At 44.9% G+C, this 10,740-nt stretch overlaps 3 protein-coding genes across 3 annotated transcripts; all 3 read right to left on the bottom strand.

The window, feature by feature from the left end:
- Positions 1-7,062: 7,062 nt before the first annotated feature.
- LOC108102279 (cytochrome b-c1 complex subunit 7) lies at positions 7,063-7,743 on the bottom strand. Its single transcript, XM_043209082.1, has 2 exons — positions 7,262-7,743; positions 7,063-7,199 (listed from the first exon to the last, which is right to left on the bottom strand). Exon 1 carries the CDS (start codon positions 7,656-7,658, stop codon positions 7,323-7,325), a length of 336 nt encoding a protein of 111 aa, XP_043065017.1. The 5' UTR covers positions 7,659-7,743; the 3' UTR covers positions 7,063-7,199; positions 7,262-7,322.
- A 200-nt stretch (positions 7,744-7,943) lies between these two features.
- Positions 7,944-9,005, bottom strand: LOC108086287 (DBF4-type zinc finger-containing protein 2 homolog). Its single transcript, XM_017183176.2, has one exon. It carries the CDS (start codon positions 8,873-8,875, stop codon positions 8,078-8,080), a length of 798 nt encoding a protein of 265 aa, XP_017038665.1. The 5' UTR covers positions 8,876-9,005; the 3' UTR covers positions 7,944-8,077.
- Positions 9,006-9,144: 139 nt separating this feature from the next.
- LOC108086286 (DBF4-type zinc finger-containing protein 2 homolog) lies at positions 9,145-10,483 on the bottom strand. The gene has a single exon (XM_017183175.2). The coding sequence runs from the start codon at positions 10,365-10,367 to the stop codon at positions 9,354-9,356; it is 1,014 nt and encodes a 337-aa protein (XP_017038664.1). The 5' UTR covers positions 10,368-10,483; the 3' UTR covers positions 9,145-9,353.
- Between the last annotated feature and the right edge of the window lie 257 nt (positions 10,484-10,740).

Raw genomic sequence — 10,740 nt, 5'->3', positions numbered from 1 at the left:
TAGCAGGAAAGCTCACCACGCTGGTCTGCAGTCCATCAAAAATGTATTAGCCAAGTCCATGGAATGCTGTTGCTGCTACTGTTTGTTTTTAAATATTTTTCGTAACGCAGATTCCTTGGCTCGGGCACCGCCTGCATAATACATATCGAAATAACCTTGGTCCGAAATTCGCCAAAAGAATAACTGCGCATTGTTTGCAAGGAACAACTTTGCTTTCTGCCTTGGCTCCTTGGCATGGTTGGTAGTTGTTGGTTGTCAGAGTTTCCCGGGGGATGGAGTTTTCCGGGCGGTGGGCGAAAGTGCTAAAGTTTCCACAGCGCGCATGAAATTTCCACTTTAGTTGTGTTGTGTAGTAAATTTTTGTTTTCGCTCTTTGTTTTCTTATTTTTTCCAACTCGAGATTTCCCCCTTCGTTCTCGGCGCGCGCGTGCTTATTTCAAGTAGTTGAAATTATTTTATAGTATAAAACTTTAGTTTTTTAACTTTGCCCGGTGCTCTTCGTGTTGTTTTGTTTTCGCTAGGCGAAGCCCTTCGTCCATTTGGCGTCCGCACGCGCTTTTTGTTTTAGCATATTTATATTTTAATAAGCGTTCTGGCAGCTGCGCTCCACCGCCTGCCTTTTCCCGCCAACCTCGCCCCCTTCGATGTCCTGCGTAATCTTACTGCAATTTCTGACAGTTTTAGAAATCTTCGCGAGCAGAACTTATGAACCCAAATGCGCCTGTCAGTGGCAAAACAGTAAACGCAGCCTGGCTGGCAGGCGGGCAACGTGGCGTATGATTGTTATTAATTTCATATTATGTGTAAGCACCACTGCTATCCTTTGTTGCCCGCTTTTCCCATTCGCAATAAGCAATAAGCGTCAGCCAGAGTGATATTTAATGTCAGAGGGCCGAAGCTTCGAGAGGATGACTTCGAGGTGCAGTTCAAGTGGCCCCTTGGCGCACAAAAGTGTTGAGATTGCCAGAAGTGTTTGAGCATCTCATTAGCATAAAGTGCGGTTAATCTGGAGGAGGAAGTGAAAAATTAAGAATGCACAGAGAAAAAGCGATGATAACAGAACGGTAATGAAGTAAGTAGAAAAGGGGATTTGCTGGGCTTAAATTTTGAGCTTAAGCCGTTAAAAACATTCTCGTTAAGAATTTTACTTAAACAAATTTCCATTGTTACTTTTAATTAAGGTTAAAGAAAGCTTACCATGAAAAATCGTCAATCATTATTTATTATTAAACTGCAAGAAAAATTTAGCATTTTTAGTTAATAAAAAGTTTTGAGTTTTTAATTATAGAACATAAAAAGAGTTAACCTCTAATTTTTAAAAATCGGACTTAAATCAGAGCTAAACATTTTGGTAAAGCCTTTTAGAAACTAAAAAGTATTTCTAGTATCCTGATCATATTTCCTGCAGTGCAACCTTCTCTTGATTAAATTAAAATTCAATTAAGGCTTTTGTTTAGTTGGTCGCAGTGAACGTTTAATACGAAAATCCATCACAAACATGCATCAAAGGAGCATTGTTGTTGTCCCGCCGCAATTGTTAACCATTTTCACTTCAATACAATGTGACATGGCCCCTTTACTGAGTGTGTGTGTGCGTGAAGTTTGTTTATGACAGTGTGAGTGTGTGTAATAGCATTGTGTTTGTAGCAAAATATAATCATAAACGTAATTTAATCGCGCCAAACCGCGTCTGTCACGTACTTGCCAGCCACAGATACAGATACACAAAGACACATTATTGACGCGCGCACACAGATACGGACGCACACTAACACCGTTGGCAGTGTTGACAACAGAAACTGTTATAATAATTCAATTCAATTCAGCCAGCCATTCCGTAATAATGTCGATTCAATGTAGTAAATACGTTGCGAATCGTTTGCGACTTGCCAAATCTAATGATCACCTGTTTGGCTGCGCATCACACCCCCGAATATTCTCCATTTGTTCGCGGGTGGGGTAGAATTGATTTCGCTATCCAGGCACGTCATGTTCCATGGGTATCCGTAAGCTCACAGAACTATTTTCTATTGAATTAAATTGTTATTATTACAAATGGCAGGCCAAATGAGATTTGTATTTCGGCTGTGACAATGTTTAGGGCCCGTGTAAAATGATTGTGGAAACAATGTGATTAGTTTGGTATTACGTAAATGCCTTTTAATCCTTTAATTCAAGGTCCATCGTGAAAGGTTAAAAGAAGTCTATAGCATTATAAGCATTATATTTAATCAGGCAACTCAAATTAATTTAGCAGAAATCAAGACAAAATTTAATAACTGCGTGATACCCATTCCAATTTCCATTTCGGGCTGATTTCCCTCTTTGTTCTCCAACATTAATGAGTCCAGTCATTTGTAAATTCGAGTTTTCATTATCCGCATTCAAACGTCGCTTCATTTACTATATTCGCGCAAGTTCAGCGCATCCTGAAGTCAGTGGAGTTCCTGTCAAAAGGCTTCATCCGCCTTTTACGGGGATTCCTGCGCCGGCAGCCGGTGAATCAGTCACGTGTGTGCAAAATCAAAACGATTTGAGGCGAGCTGTCACTCCGTCTTGTGGCACTGCTTGTGTCTAAGTCTTTTGTTTGCAATTTGCGAGTGGAGCGAGCGTGAATGCGCGTAAATTACGGCTGACAAGAGACGGCTTCCTCTGATGCGGAAGGGGCCAGGATGCGGATGCTATTGGGTGATTGATGCACTCGCCTGGGTCACTATAGTAAATAAAATAATTTTTATTTAACTCGTTAAAACTCGTTATACTCGTATAAATAGTAATTATTTCCAATAACTTGAACACTTTTCCTCATAATGCTTTTGAGAGGTACTACAATTATTTTCCGTGCATGAAACACTGCAACTTTTGCCACTTAGTCGTAAGCCGCGCAGCCCAGGCTCCAGAAATCGGAGCCATTCCATTGCACACATGACAGCTGCCATGTGCTAGCATCCATGTATCCCAGTATCCTGGCATCCTCGCAGTTAACCACAGCAGCACAGGGAGCGCTTTGTCCTTGTCACCTTTTTAGTTTTTGGTGTGTTGACAGTCAAGCACTCAGTTGACGACGCAGCACTGGCAGCTCTTCCACTAATCCTGCACACTGAGTGAAAAATTGTGCGGTCTTGACTTACCTTTCTGCAAAATTGGTAAAAAATCAGTCATCAGAAAATGGAAATCGTTAAGTGCAGTTCAAAAATCCAATTACAATGTTTTAGAAGTATGCCAGTTTAGAGTCGGTGTAAAATTGATGATATTAGGTTTGGTTGCCATGAACAGAGGTACAAAAATTCACCATAACAATACTTGAATGCAATTCGTTTATGAATCCAATTACAAATGACAATTAAAAAGTGTCTTGAACACCACATATGTTATCAATTATTATTATTATTACGAAGTTCTCTTGTTTGGTTTTTTCCCGTGCAGCGTATGCTCGACTTCAGGGACCGGCAAGTGCATTTATCTCGATCTGGAATGCCTTTTGAATAACTTGCCATATTAGCGTGTTTCCGTTTCCTTTCAGCTCAGCAGGCAGAACTCGGCAGCGCGCAGCTTAGTTGTGTCTGGGCGTCCTTGTGTGCGTATTTGTCAAAAGGATTTGGCAGTGATTTAGCTGCTGGCCCAAATTTCATACCGAATTCCGTGTCTCTCTCGCCTGCGACCGCTTGACTGAGTGACAGCGTCCCTGAATCTCGGCCTCCTGCCCGTTGAGACGGGATTAGGTCGCGCCCAGCCCTTTTAGCCGCTGCAAATTAGCTGCCTAATTGTTTGCCAAAGCCGCAACTTTGGCCATTTCTTCTTCTCGGCCAAGAGACTCGCAGGCAGAGGGAGTTGCGCTTCCATTTGCCGAATGACAGCTGAATAATGTGCGCCCCATAAGCAATTAACGCGCCTGCGGGGCTTACACACGTACGTCTCTTGAGAATGAGTACAGTGGCGGTAGGAAAAATAGCACTTGCAAGTCTACTACGGAGATGGCTTCATTTTGGGCAAAAAAACAATAAGTAGTTTATTGAAAGTAAATTACCAGTGATCGAACACAGAGCAATTAGGAACGTCTTGATTATGTTGTTCTGCAAATTGCTTCAGGAAAAGACTACAGATTATCTAATATTTTGACCGAAGCTGCCTGACTGTATGCCGCGCTATCTGTGTGTGTTTCTGTGGCAGCTTACAAATTGAGTCAATAATTTTGCTGGGCCCTTCGCTGGGCGGGAAGTTATCCTCCTGCTCCATTCCTGGTGGCACTTTGTGCATAATAAATAAACGCCATGAAATACGCGACTTAACACGCAATGTACGGCAAAGTCGCATGTCTCCATCTCCTTTCGGTGAGAGTGTGTGTGCATGTTTTTGAGTGTGGGTAAGCACCATATGACACCACCTTGACTCATTAATTACGCACTGGCATTTTTATTTTCATTGCATACTTTTATGCAATTTATTATTACAGCATTGCGGGGCAGCGCTGAAAAAAGCACACGCTGAAATACAAATTGCCTTTTTTACACACACATATATTTAAGTATATATGCATACACTTGTGACTTATTTACAGCGGGAGATATTCTGGCCAACACACAGTCGTGTGGAGTTGCGGTAAGCAGAACAAGCCGCAAATGAAATGTGTGCTGGATTTTTGAGCTGTCTTCCATCTTGGCTTGGTCAGTAGTTTTCTGCCCATTGCCAATGGTTTTTGGCATATCCATAAATATTTTAACAGGCAGTATATTTCAGATATGTATAATACATAGAAATCATAATAAAGTGCATTTTCAAATATCAGCTTAGCTATTGAGCAATACGTATTTAATATTAATAATATTTTTTAATGCTTTTTAGACTCGTAATAAAAGATCTCTTCGCTTTAAAGGTAATATTGGTTTTTAAAGGTAAAAAAGTAGTGAAGTCAAGGGTGAAGGGTAGTCAACCCAATATTCCATAAAGAGACAGGCTTTAATCTTAATGCCAGATCGCAGCGCATTGCTTTTTCGCTTATGCCGGCTATGCGAAGAACCCCTCGAATAACCGAATAAATATTCACTTTTTACTTCACTTGTTGTTGCGGTTGCATTATTATTGTCGAAGTTGTTGTTTTCGGCGGTGGAGCGGGTGATGGCGACGCCGCTTCTGTGGTTGCTGGTCGAAAATTCCCCAAAGAATCTGACGCACTTATCGCAAATTACTTTGGCAGTTGCAGCGCAGCGTTGCTTTTGTGTATAAATTTAACAATTTACCCATACACGTTCAGGCATGTGTACATTGCATGCGCAGGGGATTGTAAATTACCATACACACGCAAACGTATATACACACACACACATACACATTCTGAGACTAAATGTGTCCGAAGAACGTGCAATGTCCATGGCCAGGAAAGGACAGCACAGGATTTGTAAAACTTTTGGCCAACATGGCGTATGCATAATATTTCTCCCTGCCGCATGTCGGCCGACAAACTTCATTAACAACAACCCAGAAATGCTGCAAGCCCACCAACTTGCCGCAATAACAATGCAAATGTAACAGCTCGAGATGTTGCAGGTTGCAGCTGCATGTGCAACTTCTGCTGTTGCCGCTGCTGCAGTTGCATTTCCCCAATTAGCCCGACAACTCATTAAGATTTCCCGGAGACTTACCGCTCTTTTAAAGCATACTTTCTGACACTCGTCAATTAGCATTTGTTTCGGGGCGTTTAATGGCCATCCAGATGTTGCTGCAATAATTTATTGTTGCCGTTGCCGGCTTCATAAGATGTTAACGCGCACTTAATGCCACTTAAAAATACGCATAAATCGCAGAAAGAGTTTCGGCGAGAAGGGTAGGAGAGCGGCGACGGTTGGCCACTTGTCCACTTACATGGCTACTTACAACCCTGCTCAAGCATATGTATGCAGATGACCATGTTTCCACTGCCCCCCCAAAAAAGCCCACCCACCCACATCAGCATCAGTAGCAGCTGCATAAAAACAAGGTCGAACAGGGGACAGCAGAAAATATACACAAAAATAAGGCAAAAAAAATAAATAAAAATGGAAACCGAGCAACAACGCAACTGCAACAGCAGCAGCAACTGCGACTACGGCACGCAATTAAGTGCATTTAATTAATTATTGTTGATAAAATAATATTTTTGCAATTTATTGTACAAGCGGCAGTTGGGCATTTGTGAGGTGGGTGGGCGGTTGCCACCCGCCACACGCCACCCGTTATTTATGCACATGTGAGCGCAAATAAATAACGCCGACGATGGCAGCATGAAAAAAATAAACAAGAAAAAGGGCTAAAAGATAAGAACTGGGCTAGTGAATACCTTGTTATACCTTAAGTTGTAATAGTAAAACATAATTAGCTCTAAAGAAACTGCAGAAAAACCCATTTGAAACGCCTGTTAGCAAAATTAACTAATTGACTAAGGAAGTTTTTGGATGAGTAACATTTTTACAATACACAGAACACGTATACCTTTAACCCGCATTACCACAGGGTACACATATCGTTTGCTGCATTCTCCTGCGTTGACGTTATCAGAAGTCCGGCAGTTACTGGCCGCAGACGCAGCGATATCGCCACGGTGGCAGCAGCATTGCCTATCGCACTGGGCAACATCGAAACTATGGCAGATCAATTCGAATAACAATAATTTCTTCCGGTCGAATGGCAGCGCCAGAACAATCAGACAGCGGCAGAGATGCAGATACATGTGCATGTACGGCTGCGAATGTATCTGCATCTGCAACTGCATTGTTGCTGTTTGCTGCATTTTAAACAGGATGCGCATAAGTATACGAGGATTGACAGGATGTGCGGGCCATGCACTCGCGTTTTGTTTGGCGCTGCCCCAGACACGCCTCCTGCCGTTTTAAATCGGAGGGCGTACACGTGTTCGCCGGCAGGGTCACGCCCCCTCGCACTAATTTGTATTGTTTTCGCTGTTAATGAATTTCATATATTGTATTTATGCGAATGCACTTAATGCGAAAATTATTTGCGTTGACATTGCTGGGAATCGAAAAGGATTTTAAATCGGTTGTCGATTTCCAGCGACAGGCTTAAAGTAAGTTGGGGGTGTATAATGGATTTAATTTTGAAATGGATTTTATTATGTACATATCAACATATTTTTTTTATGATCTCGTCTAATCTTTTTATTTGGCAAAGTTTATTGGTGCCATCTCTCCAAAAAAATTTTAACACCTGCAATTATCAAATATGTAATTATAAACTATGTAATATCTTCGTTTAGTTATCGACTATTACCTTTTTCAAAATGCCTGTTTCATTAAAATTGTAATGACAAATGCATCGCAGAGCTCGAAAGATTAATGGTTTTTGTTCCACTCCTCCCGTTCCTCGCGCTCCTTCACCACCTCGTTCAGGTAGGGCTCCAGGTACTTGATGTCCTCCTCGTACTGTGTCCACTGCTCCTTGGGCAGGATTGTCTTGGTCATGGAGAGGTGCAAAGCCCGCAGGATGCGGTAGTTGCGTTCGTCGTACAGCTTCTTGGGCAGGCGGCGCACTGCCTCTGCCACATCTTCGTTTTCGTACAGACAGTCGTCCCGGTGCAGACCGTACTGGTTGAATCCAGACATGTTGTAGGCCCACCTGCCTAGCTTGGAGCAAACCGCCGGGCCCACTCTCGCCATATAATTTGGCATTATGTGCAGTAAAATGTAAAAATTTGGAAGCTTGCTGGATTTTATCCTAGGAATGCTAACTGTTCAGTTGTAAAGCTGATTGCTTACTCAGAGACTCCTTTAAAAATGAATTGTCAAAATATAAATTGTCAAAAAAAATGACTATAGAACCTTCTAGTAATATTTTAGATTGGCGTTTTGGCTTTTTTCCAATGTAGTTTTTATTGGGTTCAAACTATTAAGAGCACTCGAACCCCTTCTTAAAAAAAAGACTTCCACGTAAAAATAAAACATTAGCCTTAAAAATATGATATCAAAGTAATTTTTTAATATACAAAACTTGAAAAGTATATTTCGGACTGGCATATTTTGGGTGCAGATGCGGACTTCCAAAACGCAGGGACGTCAGTAGATTTGTATTTTTCCTGCTGCTACGGGGTTTAGCAAGGACCACAAGGCCCAAAGCCGCAGGGTCCAGGTCCGCAGGGACCGCAGCCCATTCCAAAAGGTCCGCACGGTCCGCATGGACCGCAGCCTGGTCCGCAAGGTCCACAGGGTCCGCAGGGTCCGCAAGGTCCGCAAGGGCCGCAAGGTCCGCATCCAGGTCCACAGGGTCCGCAGGGACCGCACCTTCCCTCAGCGACGGGGTATTGGCATGTGGAGAAGCAGGGCAGCGGGCAGCAGGGTCCTCCTGGAGCACAGGGTCCAATGGGGCAGGGTGGGCAGGCGGCACTGGGTTTGTAGTTGATGGGCCCATTGGGATAGCAGCAGTACTCCCTCGGGGGAGGAATGTCGATGGTCTGCGGCTTCGGCTGGCACAGGATCGACTGGCACACCTCCCTCGGTTCGCAGACGCGCTTGGGGTAGCATACCACATAGGGATCGGGGATCATGGAGGGGTAGTATATGACCCTGGGCTCTCGCACCATCTGCGATACCCAAATCAGCTTGGGCACCTTGATGACTCGAGTGGCATCCACAACCTTCGGAATGGTGATCTGCCGGGCTCTGTTCACCACCATTGGCTCCGGCACAATTTTCTCCGTGAACACCACTCGCTTCTTGCAGATCATCCGCGGTGGCTGCTGGACAGTGATGCACTTGGGAAAGGGCGGCGGGATGCGGGGAGCACATTGTGGCAGAGCCTCCAGCTGGGCGGCATTGTAGCACTTGGGCGAACACTCGAAAGGTCCGCAGCAAGGATCGCAGGGACTGCAAGGACCGCAAGGTGAACACATTTTTTGATTCAGTGAGGACTAAATAATGATGGATCGAAATAAATTTTTAAAATTTTTACAATATTTTGGAAATTTAATCTGGTGAATTTGGAAGTGTATCGAAGCGAGATCGGTTTCGAACTGGCAACATTATTTGACTACACATTGGAACTTCTTTTGACACGAGAAGTCAAGGCCTACTTGAAAAAACATATTTCGAAAATAGTTTTTTAAGCATATTTGTTTATGTTTCCCATACTTTCCCTTGGAAATGACAAAATTTTTGTGACTTTCGCTTAAATCCGATTTTATTTACAGCCAATGAGTCGTCAATGCGCTGACAAAGCTAAATGAACTATAGACTTTTGGGGTGTTGAAATAGCAAGACAGAGAAAACGTTTTGACGGTCTGTAAAGGAGTCGAGCGGTCGGGATAGACATGTTGGTCCACAGGAAACTGGTTTCTAACGACGTGCAATCCAAGCAGCGTGACGACGATCCTAACAGGGTCCACCCGGACCACAGGGGACTTGCGGTCCACAGGGGCCGACGGGACCACAGTGCGTGTTCCAGGGCGTCGGAGCGCAGGGGTAGCAGGGTCCGCACTCGGGCGACTCGTACGGACACGGGGGCGAGCAGGGCCCGCAGGGTCCGCAAGGACCGCAGGGACTGTTGCCGAGCGGTCCGCAGGGCCCGCATGGAGCGCAGGGACCACAGGGAGACGGGACGAACGGACCCGACGGCATCGTCAGGCCGCAGGGCCCGCAGTTGGGTACGGCGCACGGGCCGCACGGACCGCACCTCGGCCCACAAGGCCCACAGGGCCCGCAGGCGCCGGGACCGCAGGGTCCACATCGCGGTCCGCATGGTCCGCAGCCTGGTCCACATGGGCCGCAGGGTCCGCACCTGCCTTCGGCGACGGGATACTGGTTGGTGGAGAAGCAGGGCAGCGGGCAGCAGGGTCCTCCGGGAGCACAGGGTCCAATGGGGCAGGGTGGGCAGGCGGCACTGGGTTTGTAGTTGATGGGTCCATTGGGATAGCAGCAGTACTCCCTCGGAGGAGGAATGTCGATGGTCTGCGGCTTCGGCTGGCACAGGATCGACTGGCACACCTCCCTCGGTTCGCAGACGCGCTTGGGGTAGCACACCACATAGGGATCGGGGATCATGGAGGGGTAGTATATGACCCTGGGCTCTCGCACCATCTGCGATACCCAAATCAGCTTGGGCACCTTGATGACTCGAGTGGCATCCACAACCTTCGGGATGGTGATCTGCCGGGCTCTGTTCACCACCATTGGCTCCGGCACTATCTTCTCCGTAAACACCACTCGCTTCTTGCAGATCATCCGCGGTGGCTGCTGGACAGTGATGCACTTGGGAAAGGGCGGCGGGATGCGGGGAGCACATTGTGGCAGAGCCTCCAGCTGGGCGGCATTGTAGCACTTGGGCGAACACTCGAAAGGTCCGCAGCAAGGATCGCAGGGACTGCAGGGGCCGCAAGGCGAACACATATTTTCGACTCAAATTTTCCAAAAAAAAAAAAATTTATAGAAAAATATTAATCTTATTTTTTTTTTTACAAATTTTTGCTGTACAATTTGGAAGTTGTTCGGAGCGAAAATATAAACTGAATGAGATCTATCGACACGACGACGGCATTGTAAATGACTCCAGGCACACTTTGATCGATAAAAGAAAGAGAATATCAACACTCACCTAGTAAGTTCAGTGACCATGTTATGTTACATTATATATATCATCAATACTATTTGGTTAAAGCGTTTCGATCGCAATGAAACCTTTGCCTTTCAAATGAAAAATATGTTTGTAATGCTATAATCGCTAGCATTTAATAGCTTAAACTCACGCAATGAAAAATCACAG

The sequence above is a fragment of the Drosophila ficusphila genome, unplaced genomic scaffold (genome assembly GCF_018152265.1).
Source record: "Drosophila ficusphila isolate 14025-0441.05 unplaced genomic scaffold, ASM1815226v1 contig_791, whole genome shotgun sequence".
Taxonomy (NCBI): domain Eukaryota; kingdom Metazoa; phylum Arthropoda; class Insecta; order Diptera; family Drosophilidae; genus Drosophila; species Drosophila ficusphila.
Note: the sequence above shows the minus strand (reverse complement) of the source record. Positions and strands in the feature narration are given on the sequence as shown.

What these genes read in the sequence shown, in the direction of transcription:
- LOC108086286 (XM_017183175.2), bottom strand. Translation starts at nt 10,367, where the DNA reads ATGTGTTCGCCTTGCGGCCCCTGCAGTCCCTGCGATCCTTGCTGCGGA.
- LOC108086287 (XM_017183176.2), bottom strand. Translation starts at nt 8,875, where the DNA reads ATGTGTTCACCTTGCGGTCCTTGCAGTCCCTGCGATCCTTGCTGCGGA.
- LOC108102279 (XM_043209082.1), bottom strand. Translation starts at nt 7,658, where the DNA reads ATGCCAAATTATATGGCGAGAGTGGGCCCGGCGGTTTGCTCCAAGCTA.